The sequence below is a fragment of the Magallana gigas genome, chromosome 7 (assembly GCF_963853765.1).
Source record: "Magallana gigas chromosome 7, xbMagGiga1.1, whole genome shotgun sequence".
NCBI classification, from domain to species: domain Eukaryota; kingdom Metazoa; phylum Mollusca; class Bivalvia; order Ostreida; family Ostreidae; genus Magallana; species Magallana gigas.
The window spans coordinates 2,819,109-2,836,852 of NC_088859.1; the positions used below are offsets into that span (position 1 = coordinate 2,819,109).

At 33.3% G+C, this 17,744-nt stretch overlaps 1 protein-coding gene and 1 long non-coding RNA gene across 3 annotated transcripts; one reads left to right on the forward strand and one right to left on the reverse strand.

Annotated features, from left to right (window-relative positions):
- The first annotated feature begins 2,243 nt into the window (after positions 1 to 2,243).
- On the forward strand, positions 2,244 to 11,649 carry LOC136269995 (caspase-7-like). 2 transcript variants are annotated; one of them, XM_066066110.1, is made up of 7 exons: positions 2,244 to 2,381; positions 7,418 to 7,553; positions 8,016 to 8,088; positions 9,185 to 9,438; positions 9,835 to 10,010; positions 10,189 to 10,330; positions 11,112 to 11,649. In XM_066066110.1, exons 2-7 carry the CDS (start codon positions 7,520 to 7,522, stop codon positions 11,342 to 11,344), a joined length of 912 nt encoding a protein of 303 aa, XP_065922182.1. In that variant the 5' UTR covers positions 2,244 to 2,381; positions 7,418 to 7,519; the 3' UTR covers positions 11,345 to 11,649. The 2 variants fall into 2 exon arrangements, with proteins under 2 accessions (XP_065922182.1, XP_065922183.1); XM_066066111.1 differs by lacking the exon at positions 7,418 to 7,553 and having other exon boundaries at positions 2,319 to 2,381.
- LOC136269996 (uncharacterized) lies at positions 10,183 to 11,221 on the reverse strand. The gene is made up of 2 exons (XR_010707628.1): positions 11,081 to 11,221; positions 10,183 to 10,838 (listed from the first exon to the last, which is right to left on the reverse strand). It is a non-coding gene; the product is annotated as an uncharacterized lncRNA (long non-coding RNA).
- Positions 11,650 to 17,744: the final 6,095 nt, after the last annotated feature.

Sequence of the window (17,744 nt, forward strand, 5' to 3'; positions counted from 1 at the left end):
AACAGACATCAGATTGATGTCCATGTGCTGAATGAGAAAAGTAAGTTTTGTGGAAGCTTTATAAAGGTTTTTTGAAAAGCACTCAACTCATTATAGAATAATATTAAAGCTAGGCAGAGTATCAGTGATCTTTATTCTCAAATTATGTGAATTATTGTAATGAAAAGTAACGTTAATAAAACATAGATAATATCCATGTGGGATAACATAGACACGCAACTATTACGGAATTATCAAGTTTGTCCCGGGTGATCGGATCCGGTTTTAGTGACCCGGTTTTTCCTTAAAACTGTTATTAATCGAAGAATAATTATTTTCCGTTCAATAAATTTATGACTACTTCTTATAAGTATTTCATATGTTTTACCGGAATTAAACGTGAAATGTTCAGTTTTGTCTTAAATAAGTCCACAAAACCGTAAAATGTCGACCCGGGTTTGCCTACCCATTTTACCAACTTGGAAATCAACAATCGTCGATAAATTACTTAATATACATTGTTGTGCAGAAATATTTACAGCGAATACAGTTATATCAATTGGTAACATATCCTGAGAATTTCAAGTAGATTGGTTGATTATTAACAAAGAAAATAGAAAAATATCGATCTGCCCCGGCTTTTATTTTGCCCCGGCCCGGGTTTGCCTACCCATTTTACCAAGACTCCGCTAGGTCAGTGGTGTAACTTTAAGTCAGTGGTAAAACATAATAATCAGTGGTGTAACATGTACATTTTTCTCCAAATAAAGTTAACTGGAAATGATACATGTATATTTGAAAACACCAGTGCATTTATAGTAATGTCTTTTTTATGCTCCATTATAAGAAAAATCCAGTTGTGTTCTTTTTAATGCTCAAATTAAAAATTTGTTGAGTAACATCAAGACTTTGTCTCAAATGTTATGTTGGTCACTATGTAAATGTGTCAAATATTTTCTGTTATCTAATTCTGATAACTTTAAATGAAGTTTGTTGATATAAACTTTATGTCCATCATTTTAAAAGAATTATTTTATTTTATTTAAGAATTTTTTCCTATACTATATGCCTGTTACACCACTGACAAAATTTTCACAGTTCAATATATTTTAGTCTAATTATCTACTAAATGGTAGATTCCAATGTTTGCAAATTTTTAGATGTTATACTTCATTGCTTGTTAAATGTGTTTTTTGCAATCAAAGTAATTTTTTCAGCAATAATTTTCTCATGTTTTACATTTTTCAAAAGTCTGCATATTTTGATAATGACCCGTGAACATTATCATACAAACTGGGCCTTTTCGTCTATTTTGCTTTCATCTTGTTTCCAATCAAACACCCACAGGGGCCTAACTCTGTGTTTAATAAAATTTCTTCAGTTCCCCCGTAATATTATTTGAGAAGTGAATGTAGGCTATTCCCCAGTTGTCGGCAAAATTATAGCCGTTTCGGGTTACTTCTACAGGCTTTCATATTGTCAAACCAACGAGTCACAATCCAAGTTTTTTAAATGCACTCCGTGCTATAATTTTCCATTTGCACTGTACTCTTTGACAATCCATATTGAAATGATACCATTTAATTTTTTTGTAAATAATTAATTCAAACGCTGCCGCTAGGAAATTCAAGATAATAAGAAGCGCGCTCGTAATCAAAGACAACGAACCAGTCTTATAGTCTTCTTTTTCTGAGCATGCATGCCACTGGCGTCGGAAGCAAATTGAAAGTGGGGGGGGGGGGGGCTAGACTAATCCTCAGAAATATTGAGAAAAAAGTAATTCCCAAAATCATGGAAATCCTAATCCGTGCGGGGGGGGGGGGGGGGGGGGGGGGGGTGAGTATACCTATTCTTCCCCAAAAAAACCCCAAATTACTTACTCAATTTTTTTTCTTCCCAAAATCATGAAATTCCTAATCCGTAGGGGGGGGGGGGGGGGGGGGGGGCTAGTATACTTCTGAATCCAACTTTTCAATCTTTCAAGGTATATTTAGAAACAATAATCTTTCCTGTGAGAAAAAGTGGGGGGGGGGGGGCTGAACCCTCTATCATGCTATGTTTCTAATGGTAAGGTATAAATTTGCAAAAAAAGTGGAGGGGCTAAGCCCCCCCAAGCCCCCCCACCCCCCCCCCCCCCCCATGCTCATTCACGGAGATGTGAGACTACAATAAAATTTGTCTACGCATGTTCTTTATAAATATCGGACCCAATGCTATAAATATCGATGATAAAAGGCTATAAATATCGATGATAAAGGTCCCTATTGTCAGCACCTACATAGGGCCCCTGTTACACCTCTATACGGGCCCCAATAGTTATGTCATCATCAAAACACGTATCAAAATTTAAGTTATATTTTCAAGGATACGGATCTATTTTCATCGTTTTCCTGCATAAAAAGGTTGGTGGAATATTTACAGAGAGGAGCTATTGCAATTTTCCATTTATATAATATAGTTTTTTTCATACTGTTTTTTATTCAAAATCATTAAACGAGCTGGAGTACCCGTAGCTGCAGGTCTGAAGCTCCTGGTCTGAAAAATTAAGAGGTCGTCCATCCGAAATAATTACTGACCGGAAGATACATACCTGCAGCTAGCGTACATGTAGTAAAGATAATGATATATTTTTACAAAAAATATTTATACAGGGTGATGATATTTTACCAGTATTCACTTTATATGCACTGTACATAGGCGTCGGAACCAGGGTTAATAACGGGGGGGGGGGGGGGGGTGGCGTAACAATATCTAACAAAAACTTTATCGTTGGCGGTATATATATACTGGTGTAGGAAAATATTTAAAACGCTCACTTTAGCTTAAATAAAGGAATCTACGGGGTTTTTGCAATGTACCCGGATAATATTGATGAAAAAGTTGGCGAGGAATTACGAGTGACTTCCGAAAGGAGAAAAGATTTATTATCCGATTTTAAGTCTCTGTAAGAAATTCTGTTCCTGTGATTTTTTGCGAGTAAAAAACCATAACCATTATGTTTCAATATATATTGGATGATATATATATATATATATATATATGAATGTGGCCTTAAAGGGACTTGGACACGATTTAAGATCATAAATTTTATTTTTATTTTTTATGTATAAAATGGTTAACTAGTGCATTATAAATGATTGACCAAAATATTGAATGTTAAAGTCAAGTTACGAGCGAGATACAGAGGTAAGAATTGGTTGTTATGTAAACAAAGTTCGAATCTTATAGTTGTTTACAAAAAATGTTATGTAGAAAATTACAATTTCTTAGACAAAATGACATGTAAAAAACAATTTTGACTAATTCAATATCTTCATTAATACTATTATCAACAAAAGAAAGATACATTTGATTGAAACTTACACCAATACAACACATATGTAAAAAATGACAATATTGAGCTTTGTTTACAAAACAAAGAATTAAGAACTCTGTATCTTGCTTATAATTTGATATTTGACTTTCAAATTTTGACATAGCATTTTAAACTTCTATATTTATCTGTATAAACATTGAAAATGGAAAAATAAAATTTGAAAATTTTAAGTCAAATCGTGTCCAAGTCCCTTTAAATTCTTTTTGTTGCAGCTGAGTGGAGAATGATTACAATGTTTGGTTTTTTTTAAACCAGTGAGTGGGTATTTAGAACGTCATATGTCTAAATTTTGTTCTTTATTTCAAATCCCACTGATATTTTTATCCCTGTCCCAAATGTGAAGTTCAGATAAAAGAAAAAAAATTAGGGAGGGTAACCCCCCCCCCCCTCCCCCTAATTTGACTTCCCCGTTTGATAACACAATGTATAAAGTTCACTACCAATCGCTAGTGTAAACGCTAGTGTATGCATATTTATTTGCATTTTATTTATACCAAAGTTGTCATTTTCAAAGTATCTCTCTCTACGCTTTCCGCCATAGTGAAAATTAGTCAAACCGCTTTCCTGGGCACCCCTTTCTGGAAAAAAAATATTTCGATCAAAACAAAAATCGCATCAAATTTTTCCATTTCATTTATTGACTTTTTAACCGAAAAGGTCCGATTCACTATTGCAAATTCACAAAAATGAGCTAAACATAGTTTCACAGTTGATAAACTAGGTTTATCGACTGTTAACTATAGTTTACTAATCGTAAACGATACTTACCGACGTTAATCTATATATCACATCTGTAAATTATAGTTAACGCGATAATCTGTTTCACATCTGTAAACTATAGTTAACACTGAAAACAATCATTCGCGGTTGTTAAACATAGTTTATCTGATAAATAGGGTTTTATGATGAGTAAACTATGGTTTACAAATCTAAAGCACGCCAAATTCACATAAATTAGCAAAACATAGTTTCACAGTCGATAAACTAGGTTTATCGGCTGTTAACTATAGTTTACGGATCCTAAACTATAGTTACCGACGTTGATCTATATTTCACGTCTGTTAACTATAGTTTACGGATCCTAAATTATAGATACCGACGTTAATCTTTATTTCACATCTGTAAACTATAGTTTCCGCATGCAAATCTATGTTTTTCTGTCAGGAAATACACGTTAACAATAGATTTTGCTGATAAATATAGATTTACATTCGTAAACTATTGTTTAGAGTTGATAAATATAGTTTCACGATTGTGAAACTATATTTATCAGATAACTATAGTTTACATTCGTGAAATATAGTTTCACAGATGTAAACTATAGTTAACGAATCGTTAACTATAGTTTAGGATCCGTAAACTATAGTTAACAGCTGATAAACTTAGTTTATCGACTGTGAAACTATGTTTAGCTCAGTTTAGTGAATTTGGCGTGCCATAATTCACTACATATGAATATCTACCAACGACGCATGATGAAACCGTCCTACACGTGAATTACTCAAATTAGTCAAACCGCGTTCTTGGTTACCCCGTTCTGGAAAGTTCTATTCCATTCTTTCGATATATATAAAAATATGCTTAAATGGTGAGCATTCATTTCAGTTTCTGCGATGACTTTTAGTGTTAAAAATCGTCAGAACCCATGGGCTTCCGGGGCCTTCGCCCCCCGGGCCCCCACCAGGCTTCGCCCTGGACCCACTGGGGGCCTCATGGCGGCCCCCACACCCCCTGCCATTTTAAGCATGCACTTCGTTTCTGGTCTAGCTACGCCACTGATTTTATTAAAAATCGTCAAAATGTGATGCATAAATGTCTTAGGACACACTAAAAAGACACAATTTTACAAGAGGGCAGAAATTTGCAAAACTAATCCACATCCACCCTCACAACGTCAGGGGCATTGAGTTCATTCGTGGTTGTGGTCCCGATGTTCCATTTCCACGAGTGGACTTAGGACTCCGACAGTGTGAGGAAGGGAAAAATCTGTCTCCACCGTTACTGACTGTACCTAACGTTACGGTGTTCTAGTCACCATACGGTATATTTCCACTCTGTTGCAGAACAAATTGGGGCTACTACGTACTATAGCCCAAACCCCTGGGCTACTTGGTGGTACCCATACAGCCCAAATTGGAGACCGGGTAATAATAGCTCCATAGGTCCCCTACACTGCCCTGTTATTCGTTTGATGCACACTTCAAAGATAAAGAAGATAATGGACCACTTTTAACCCCTATATCATTGTGAAATGCTTAAATATGATAAAGTTCGGGTGTGTTAATAGTCTTTTGTATATATTTCGGAGGTTTACGTCAAAACATGGCTGGCACAAAATAATCCCAAATTCATGTTTAATTTCCTTCGTTTTGGTTTGCGATTGAGGCTACTAGTAGTTTTTAATGAGACTGAAATCACAATGTAAATTGTCTAATCGGCCCTCTTTAGTAATTATACGAGGATTTTTATGATTTTGGATGCATGTTATTTTCGGAGAAGAGTAAACAGTCTCGGAGATAAATTTTTAAGCGTACGTATATAAAAATACCAATATTCATTTAAATTCAGTAGACACGAATTATCCAGGCGAGTTTTACTGCATCCGAAGTTGTCTATGCTCAGAGAAATTATTCAGGCATACATTTTCTTGATATTAATTGAAATATGCCAGTAATAAAGTAAAATATAATTTTCTGTTCGAGTCTTAGTACATGTACGTTGATGAATTTCCTCATAGGCTGCTAGCTTCTACGGGCTTAGTGTTAGTGGCTGCTAGCTTCAGCCTGATGTTTGTACACGGTGGTCTTGCATCACTACCAAACAGTCCACACACCGTCTAGAATAGATGGTTAGCACTGATCGAATATATTGAAAAGGTACGAAAGCCCATTGAGCTCATTTTCGTGGGTGAAAAAAATATTTGTTTCGCGAAAAAACGTGAAACTTTCGCGACATAACGGCGTTAGTTTCGCGAATAAACGCGAAACTTTTGCGAATTAACGCGTAAATTTCGCGAATAAACGCGAAACCATTATATAAATATTGTCATTTCAAACAAAACCCTTATGAAGAAAAAGAATTAAAAACAAACACATTTTATATCATAAAATACTTATTATTCATTATTATTATTATTATATCCGTGTTACATTGATTTATGAAGAAAAATTATCTTTTTTACATATAGATATTAATAAATTATGTTATATATCTCAAGTAGATAATAAGTTTGAGCATCATATTACGATTTTCATTTGTTCGCCGACCCTGTGTTCGAACAGGCATTCATTTATTATCTTTTTCTTATAAAATTGATATTAATTCAACCGTCGGAAACCTTTAAAATCTTGTTATTAATTTTCAAATGACATATGTGATAAATTTGGAGGACGAATTTACGTCATCTAGATTTGAACAATAGCTTAAAAATTTCAATTCCCACCTTGACTTGTCTTTCTGGTATTAAACTATACGTTAATTTATGTCGCAGCGATATAACATACAATGTATGTTATAACGATTTAAATAATGATATCCTTTAAATTCTAAAATGATATTTAATAAAACGTTTAATTCGAATTAAAATTGTTATAATTTAAATATGTTGCTGTCTCATTTTCAAAAATACAGCGCCCATTAGAATGTAAAGCGCGATGCATTTTGTCCTTTGAAAATCAGTACTAAGATTTTAAAGATTTCCTACGTTTGAATTTATATTAATTTGTATAAGGTTAAATCTTATTCATTTACATTTTTATATGATATTATTTTGTTTTATTTAAATTCATATATTTGTTTTCAGTACTTATTCTTCATAGGGGTTCTTCTATGAATTAAGTTTCGCGTTTATTCGGGAATGTTTCGCGTTTCATTCGCGAAACTAACGCGTTATATCGCGAATGTTTCGCGTTTATTTGCGAAAGTAACGCGTTATATCGCGATAGTTACGCGTTTATGTCCGAAAGTTTCGCGTTTTTTCGCGAATTTTTTTTACCTACTAAAATGAGCTAAATGGGCTTTCGTCAAAAAGAATCAAATAACGAGTCGTCACTTCTATTTTAGAAGCCAGGTTAATTCTGAAGGTTGAATAATCGAACAAACAAAGCGAAAGGAAGAGGTTATCCTTGCAAACACAGAATGGTGTAAACCGTAAAGGTCTGAACCATGGAAGAAGCGATGAGCCAAGAGTGTGTTTCTAGTACGTAGTAACATTGTGTCAAACATTTACAGCATATCAATTAATGTCTTATTTTTCATTTGATTACTGATATAAATATATTTCACATCTTTTCTAATGAGAAATAAATCATATTTTCAAAATTATTGCCATGTTGCGATTAATGAGGGGTTGAATGTAAAACTGAATCAATCTCTTTTAATAAGTATTTAGGCCTAGTCGTTTGATGAATAGTAATTTATGTACAGCCCTGTGTTGAAATCTCTCTATGTACACCAAAATCTAACTATACAACTACAGAACTACTTTCTATACCAACTTATTCTTAAGTCCTATTAGAGCAAGGAGATTTGTTTACTGGGATCTTAAACAATAAGTTGATTCAAATTCAGTTTTGGGCTTTATGACAATTTAGGTACTTTCAGTTTATTTAAGTTTTAAATTTTAAATCAACTCTGATAAGAATATTTTTCTTGATAACAGACACTAATGTTCCTGATGCTAAGCCTGTGTCAGAGACAGATGCCTTCCCATTTGGAAAATCAAAAGCACAAAGGTAAAAATATTTTATTACAGGGCAATCAATTGTCATGTACTCTAGTGACCTTCATGTGGTTAGTAATCTGAATGCTCTATGGCATTTTGAATGGCTATTGATCTGCTGGTATATTTACCATAGTACTACGAAACATGTCAGTAGAGACATTGCCGTTCACAATAACACAATGTTAATTGCTTAAGACAATTGATTGTTTGAGGTATTTATAATAATCATAGAATAATTTTCTTTGAATTTTTTATTTCCAAGAAAAGAGCAGTAAGAATGGAATGTTTTCTTGAATACACGTGATTTCTTTTAGTTAGTAAGCAAAGTATTTACTCATATATTTTACCTTTTGTCAACATTCTTCGATTGCTTGTTATTGACTTGCAGCTTAAAACCTTTTCATTTTTGGGAGTTGATTTTTATCAACTCTCCTTTGCACTTACTCGGGCAAAGCGAATGTGAAACAGTGTTTGGACCTAAGCACAAATCAATACCGCTGACAACACTTAGTTCTTGAAAATAATTGATAAATTCGATGCTATGTATTCTGAAGCATTGTTTTTCAAGAAAACTTATTTATTAATACCATGAAAATATTAAGATTTTAAATTGTACAAACAGTTTAGATATTTTTTAAAGTCGTATGTATTCCTACGCTGGAGTGCAATGTAGTCACGTTCAACCAAACGCTTGGCTGTCTCCGTTAATATCCGATAAAAAAGAGCCTCTCTGGCTTGTCGTAGAAAAGCGGAGACAGCCGAGCGTTTGGTTGAACAAGACAAGAGTTCAATCTTGCCTGGATCCATACAATTTCTCAGCAATATTTCGATTACTGATACTTCTTGCTATGCAAAATCACATATCGTTGATTTTGAATAAATGATAATCGATAAAATCAACTCCCGTCAGTACTTCAGTACTTTGATTAGTATCTTTCATACCTCATTAGTCTGAATCAGTTTAATCACAATGTGTAAGAATGTTTATTATTTATTTCTCTTCTTTCTGTGTCGTTATATTCAGTCTTCAACACATTTTATATTTCTGTAAAAGCACAAACTTTTAAAAAAAATTATACTAACTACATTAAGAACTGAATTTACAGTGGTAAACCAGTTGCCACTACAATACAGACAGCGACCGAGTTCTTCTCCCACAAGTACAAGATGGACTATCCAAACAGGGGTAAAGCCATCATCATCAACAACAAGACATTTAACCCTAAGACCAAGCTGAATGAACGGACCGGCACGGACAAGGACGCCTCCGCTCTTCACAACCGTCTGTCTGAGCTCGGCTTTGAAGTAGATCTCAAAAACAATCTCACAGCAGACAAAATAAAAGCTACACTACAGAAAGGTCAGCAAATCTTTATTCTCTCGATGATTAGGATTTTGTGTTTTTATTTTACAATTTTTAGACTTCATCCTGTTATTTTCTTCTCAACTCTTATACAAAAAGAATAAATTGTTGACCTACTTAAATTCGTTTAAGTATGGTGTCTAAACGGGACTCTTTTCTTAAATCTATACATCAGAGGTCATTTTGTATATATTCAATACCATAATTTAGATTGATGTTTATTTTTACTATTTGAATATGTCGTCCTGTATTTCTTCCATTACATTATATTGTAAATTAAAAGTTGAATGCCAAATTAATGCCAATAAAGAAATAATTATTTTCTAATATGTGACTGATTGACATACGTATGATATAACAACCGAATTTACAGTTTGAATCCTTCATTTATAGCCGCTGAACTGAAACACGAAGACAATGACTGTTTCGCCTGCGCCATTCTGTCCCATGGGGAGGATGGGTTTATATGGGGGATAGACAAATTGATCCCCATTAATGACCTGATGGAGCCCTTCAAAGGCAACAAATGTCTCTCTCTGGCAGGAAAACCCAAAATCTTCTTTATCCAGGTGATCACAAGTGTTGTCCATAGGTGTATTGCAAAGATGTTTGAATGAATCACTATTAATAATAGATCGTTGATCTCTTTCATTCCATCTTTGCTGACAAAGGTTGTTAAAGACCATGTTCATATAGTCTTAAGCTGACGACGGTACCAACCTTTTAATCGGTTCTCTTGTGATGCAGGCTTGCCGTGGAACAATGTTTGATGACGGTGTGGACATGAATGTTTCAGACGCTAAAGGCTTCATGGACGTAGAGCCTCAGTTTTTTCGCCAGAAGATCCCGTCAGAGGCCGACTTCCTGATTGCTTACTCTGTTGTTCCAGGTGAGGGCTTTAATAGAACACATTGGTTTCAGCATGTCATAGACACTTACCAGTTGCCTTATTTGACACTTTAAAGGATTTTAAATTGTGTGATATTTAAAGGCATGATAACATTTCCCAAGAATATGATTTTTTATAGAAATGCAGGTTTTTGCGGATTTAAAAGTCCAAATAATTTATTTATAGATCAATGCACAAAATATTTATTTCGTTTTCGTTCTCTGCTAATCACATGGATCTAACTCCACTTAAAAACTTCAATATTGTAAAATGATCGGGACAAACAAGATGAGACAAGTCTTCTGTAGATGATTGTCCCTAAGAGGTTTGGTAATAAATTAAGGTATTTAAAAGCTAATAAAGAAGACATTATTTTTTTTTGAAAATTGGTCCAAGTATTGTTACTTGATCCACTATTTTGAACAACTATCATAATTGCTATACCTGATAAGGTTCATTGTTGAAATTGAATCTTGCCTCAGAAATTGTCTCTTGAAACCTTTTTTAGCTGCATTTTACAAAAAGAAAATAATTAAAAAAAACTTGCTTTTGAAGGATTTTAAGTTTGTGTACGTTTATAAAATTCTTGATCTTAAATGGTTATTTCATGCTTATGTACTAATAATTCATGTTTATGGGCGTATTAACCAGAGAAATAATTCCAGTTCATACCGGTAAATTCACAAATATGTATAAAATCGTTAAAGTAAGAAACACATGACATCCCATGATTTTTGGTCAATGACTAACCTGTTAACACATGTCTGTTTCTGTTGCCTAGGTTACTACTCCTGGAGGAACTCAACCAATGGCTCCTGGTTCGTCCAGGCGCTGTCCGACGTTTTGAAGAAGCATGGCCAGACAATGGACCTCCTGACCATGATGACACGTGTCAATCAAATCGTGGCCAACAAGTTCCAGTCCGACACCTCCCATCCAGACATGAACGAGAAGAAACAGATCCCATGTATCACCTCCATGCTGACCAAGGAAGTTTACTTCACCAGCAAATAGAGGGGGCCAGTCCAGGATAGCGAGGGGCGAGGTCTCTGATTGGTGGAACGAGCATCTTCTCTCATGGCTTAAAGGGCACCTGCTCAACTGATCATGTGATACATGTACTGCAAGAGAGTGATTGAGAAACATGTTGGTCTTTTGATGATGAGTTTTGTAACTGTAAACATTTGATAACTCTAATTCTGCATTGTAATGATGTCAATGATATTTCGAGTGTTACTGTACAATTATGTTTGCAATTTATTAATATTATAATAATTATTAAACATTTGCATAGGTCAATAAACAAAATACGAAGACAATTGGGCTGTCAATCATATAATTTTCATAGAAGTCATAACTAACAGATTACGTTATACAACAACATATATTTTATTGATATACGAAGTTTCATTCCGTTTGATAAAAAGGTGATTTTGTTACCCGATTTTAAACTCGACATTTTTTGTCTCCACAGCGCACGGTAGCGTTGAAAACATAACTTTAATATGACGCACGCACTGTTGATAGACATATCCAATCTTTATACCACCCTTAGTCTTTTGTGCTCTTCACCATACAATTTAAATCGGCAATATTTTATTTGACGTCTTATTTTCAATTGTTCACATTTGTTCAGAAACCATTAGTTTGCTTCTCGAATTTTTATTTTTTTTATTTTTTACCGCATGTTTCTTAATTCGTTTACAGTAAGAAAATCCTTAAATGTCAGATGACGTTGTTTATTCTTTTGACAAAATATTTACATATATTCGGTTCTCTTTCGTTCTGTTTGATGTCCAAAATACAATCATCACAACCTCCACAAAATGTGTAAGAGTTAAACACAAATGTACAAATATTTTTTTCTTATTTTTTCCACCATTGAGCATGTTCAAGATAATATCATGACAATGCTTAATTTTAGGTTTCAATATTTTTTGGTTTTATATAATATACAAAGGGTTCGAACACAAGTTCTTACAACTTACTAAGTTCTCACCCAATTACAAGTTATTTTCAATTGTCATAAAACATGGTATATACATATATATTGAAAAAAAATGGTAAAGAACAAAATAGTATACTTATATAAATCGGCGAGAGTTGATTATAAAGTTCTGCACAGCTGTGAAAATTCTAACATTAGTTTCATGATCTAGGTTGTCATTACCCCAAAGTAAAGTATGCGAATCTAAAATACCTAAATTTTGTATTTGGAATAGTTCATTAAATAAGGTATTCCTTGCGTTAGAAAATAGTTTGCAAACAAATAAAAAATGATATACATCTTCTTTCTTTCCACATATGCAATTTGGAGAATCAACAATTTTTCTTCTGTGGAAATCATAATTTAGTAACAATTGTGTCTTAATTTTGTATGAATGATGTTGGCTACTCTTTTACCATGAAGAAAATATTTAGGTATTTTTGAATCACTGCTATTATTAGAGATGCTTCTTTGAAACTGGCGGATGGATGCTGATTTTTTAATATCCGAATTTAGTGAGTTCCATTTGCCTATAGCATCTGGAATAAATTATTTTTTATATGTATCATACTTAACTCTAGGAGGTATATAATTGTCTTCATAATGAGTACTGTATCGAGAATTATCTTTCCTATAAATGTTAGCAATATCACTAAGATATTGAGGTACAAGATTGTCATGAATTTTGTACATTATCGTTAGTTTAGCTATTTCCCTTCTTTTAGATAGAGAGTCCCAACCCGTTTCGAAATACAATGATTCCCTTGAGACCAAAATTGGAAGTCCTGTGACAATTCTTGCAGCGTGAAGCTGTACTTTTTCTAACTTTTCAATATCTGCGGAAGAACAACCATCCCATACAACAGAAGCATATTCTAATATTGGCCTTACAAAAATATATATAATATGATAATTTGTCTCTGCCTAATGTAAATTTCAGTTTCTTAAGTAGTCCTAATTTTTTACAAGCGATGTTCACTATATCATTGATGTTTTTATCCGCATACTGTATTGAATTATCATCTGCGTATAATCTACAAAAGGACAACATATTTTGTGCAACATCATTGACATAAATTAAAAACAAAAGGGACCCAAGTACAGATCCTTGTGGCACTCCGGCATTAACACTTAAGCTGGATGATAATACATCCTTATACAATGTACATCCCTTTTTGAGATCTGTTGCACAAATAGCTGCTAAACCATTGAACAAGATTGCCACAAACACCGAAAGTTTGTAATTTAAAAAGAAGCCTTTCATGCCAAACTCTGTCAAAGGCTTTTGATAGATCACAAAAAACAATGCAACATGATTTACCCTCATCAATATTCTTAACAATACTATGATATGTCTCAATTAACTGATACACTGTTGAGTGACCGGGTAAAAAACCGGCTCGGTATTTATAAATTTGTAACTATGGAAATAATTATAAACATGTTTGAAAACAATTCTCTCCATTATTTTACTTACACAGCTTAGTAAAGAAACAGTTCTATAATTACATGAGAGTGATGGGTCCTCTTTTTTAAAAAGAGGTAGAACATGGGCCATTTTCCAACAATTAGAAAATGATCGATCTAAAAGAGACTTATTAAAAAGTAACATAGAGGCTTGCATACTGTAAACATAGTTGATTTTATTTGTTTATTGTTGACGGAACACTAAGTTTGACCGTGCGCCATGACCTCATTTTAGCAGGATTAGATTCTAAATAATTCTTAGAAATAAAGAAATTATGAACTTCTTTTATATCAAATTGTTTGAAACAATTGCTAAATTATGTCTACTAAATTTAGTAATTATATTACGTTGAATAACATAGCTATGGCAAAAGTAAATGTATTTATTAACTGTTCCGAATCTAAATGCTGCTATAAGTACTTTTTATTCTTTTAGTCTTCCTGAAGATATTTATGCAGCACATTTGGTCGTTTTTTAATAAAAATATACATACCGGTGAAAGAAGTGCAATTAAATTCGATGAAAGGGAAAATTTCCAAAACATCTTTATTGACACTCATTTTTTACTCGAAAAAGATCACAGGAACAAAAAAAGATTTCTTAAGGGTATTAACAGAGGAGAATGTTTACATCTTTTCTCCATCCGGAAGTCTCGCGGAATACCTCGCGCAATTTTTTAACGTTATCATCTGGGCTTACTGCAATACAAAATCCCCGTAGACATCAAATAAGCTAATGGGGTTTTTCAACCGAGAAATCTTGGAAATTTTTTATACTTTTAATGAACATCGTTTGAACCCTGAGGTATTTATAAATATCGAGTAATTAAGCAAAATGTGAATCGAGGATATCTTGGGACAGAGTAAATGAGCAATTTATTTATGTGTTAGTTAGGTCTGTACATGGAAGATTTATTTCACCTGGTAGGTCTTTTTGTTATTTCGCTAATAACCTGTTCCAATACATGCACAGGTACTAATACCAGCAAATTTGGAGCATATATTGTCATCATGTTCCGTAGCAGTGTCTGAAGGTCGGTGTAATGAAGAATAATGACCCCGTAGAATAATGACCGGGGGTCATTTTTCGACGTAGAATAATGACCCCCCTTGCTAAAGAATAATAGGATTTTTCTGAAGAAAAAAGACCCAGGGTTTTTTTTCTACATTTATGACCCCCGTATAAAATTGACCCCCGCTGTAAACAAGAATAGAAATTGGTTACCCCGTATCTAAGACAGGGCTTTGAAATTACTTGAATTTTCAATTTGTTCAACTGATTTTGAAGTTATAAACTCCAAACTTGTAAATAAATCACTCTATATAGTTTTTCATATTCATAACAAGCACACACAACACACTTTTACTTTGCCACTAATTGATTTTTTACAGTTACGTCACTTCTCGTTACTTCAACTTGTCGACATATGGCGGGAAATGACGGAAATAAAGAAAAACAAATTCATACACAATGAGGATATTGTGTGATAATTAACGAGCAATAATCATTAAAGAATAATTGTTGTAATAATATGAGCAACATTCATTGGTGAATGAATTGTCAATCGAATAATGATACATGTATATATTTGTATGGAATATTTGTATGGGAAAAGACTAAGGAGGCAGGTAGCGTAGGGATATGAATACTTCTTATTTAAATTTCTGGGGGAAAGTGATTTTTAAAAAAATCATTTAGTTTTGTTTTCTTCTACGTTATACATGAACATCTATATTCTAAGCATGTGTTGTAATGTGCGATACTACTATCGCTCCTTCGCCTTCGCAACTTCGCAATCTCGCCTTTGCCTTTCATAATTGCGGAGTTCTCTATCGTTTAAAGGGTTCCGAGGCATATATTGGAAATTTTATTTTATAAAAGAAATAAAATCTAATTATCCAGGGGGGATGAGGTCCGCACCCCCTCCTCTTTTACTGCAGATTTCAGTGTTATAAAGGCTTTCTGCACACTTTACAAGCAAAAAAATATGTGGAATGTAAATATAATAATTTAAGAGAGCAGCGTTACTCAATTTGTACATGCACACACTGCTGCAGTTATAAGACTGAATACTTCAAAAAATCATGACTCAATGCTATAATCGTTGCATATCTGCAGTTGAAAAAACCATGACGCCATGGGGAAAATGAAGCAAGAAAGATGATGCCACAATGTATTTGAACGTTGGTTAAATGCACGAAGCTATATTGACCAAATATAGCTTTGGTTACCTTTGTTTGGTCAATGCAAGTGGTAGTTGCAGGATAAATTATAAATATTTCAGTGGCGTCGAAGGCAAATTGAAAAGTGGAGAACAAGACTTATTCAAAATCTTGACAAAACCAAAGTACTGAGAGTACTGAAAGACGGGGTCTTGAAAGTTTGAATTTGTAATTGATTGTCCACGTTTTCCTTGAATATGCTTCCAAAAATTGTGAGTTTTAATTAATGTTTCAATCTATGTTAAAATTCGGCTTTTTGCAATTGCCTGATACTACAACTGCCCGGGAAAATCAAAACAACCATATCAAGGATAATAATTTAAATCATTAGATTTATTAAATTTTGTGATCCAAGGGAAAATCCACGAGTCGGACGGTGTCCGTTATACAATGTTTATGAAAACTTTGAAAACTCTCAAACTGCCGAATTACCGAACAAAGTAAACATTTGTATACCAATTACAAACATAAGCACTTGACATTAGATTTGTTTCGTTTTACAATAACATTATTCCAAGTACTATAACAATAACATGGTTCGTCACGATCGCCATATTGATTTTTTCTTTTGATTTGACTTATCTGACACGATTTTCTTGCAGCAATTCAGGTAAAAATGGGTAAAAGTAAGTCTGTTGGCCACCTCCTATTTTTTGTGTGTGTGCATCATCTAAACGAATTACAATACAACCTTTCCTTTCATTAAAATCATACTCCGAATTCATAATTTGGGGTAGACCTTTCCTGGTTGGCTGTTATATTTGTCGTTTAAAATAATGCAACAGAATGACATTAACTGATAAATGTACAGAGATAAGACAATTACAGGACTAGTTAGAGAAAAATAAGTACAATGTCTAGATCAGTCACTTAAAGCTAATGGAGGTGAGAAGGTGTCATGTCTAAGAAAAATATTTACTCGGCGGTTATATGTTTTTCTGACAATTTGATAAAGCAATGTTTATTGTATGAAAATTGTTAATTATTAATTCTAGCTATTATTTCTATCAGAATTATTTGATTTTAAAATTTCTCAAATATATGCAAAGTAAACGCAAAATTAACAAATGTTGTAGGAAATTGTCACTCCAGGGATCTTTGTCCTTTCAATATACTCTCGTCTATTAAGCGCAAACTTTCATGCGTGTTTTGGAAAAAAGAACTTAATTTCGAAAGTGATTTAATTTGAATTTTTTCGAAGTGCTACAGTAAAGGATTTGTAAATGAGATTTTAAAACTACGATATTAACTTTGAGTTTTTATCTTTTTAAATTTGAGATAGGTACAATTTCTATTTACATATACTACCACATGGTAAATTAAATATTTAAAACATAACAACCATGCATTATCTCTGAATTCATAGATCTGAAATATTTACCGATTGGAGAAAAATCAGCTGAGATTCTGATGATTAACATTAAGATATTGATGAAGAATTTTTGAAATTCATGAATGTGATTGGTTTTGTCCGTTATAAAGTATAGAAAAAGTGTAGTCTTATGTCTCATAACATTGAAAAATTACACATATATTCCAACTAAGGCGGACAACATGAACAATAACATTTAACTTGGTTCTTCAATCGATAAGATTGTATATATTGTTTGATGTATTGGTCACCCAAAATGTATAATTTATATATATTTTGCTTACAATGCATTTTTCAAAATTTAAATTCAGTTTAATTAAGTAAAGAGTCAATGACTGAGTGGCAAATTCAGACTTCATTTTTTT

Bases quoted from the DNA above. Each gene is read 5' to 3' on its own strand.
- LOC136269995 (XM_066066110.1), top strand. From the start codon at position 7,520: ATGGAAGAAGCGATGAGCCAAGAGTGTGTTTCTA. The intron at 8,089-9,184 runs GTAAAAATATTT...CTGAATTTACAG, and splicing joins GGAAAATCAAAAGCACAAAG to TGGTAAACCAGTTGCCACTA. The intron at 9,439-9,834 runs GTCAGCAAATCT...CTTCATTTATAG, and splicing joins AAAAGCTACACTACAGAAAG to CCGCTGAACTGAAACACGAA.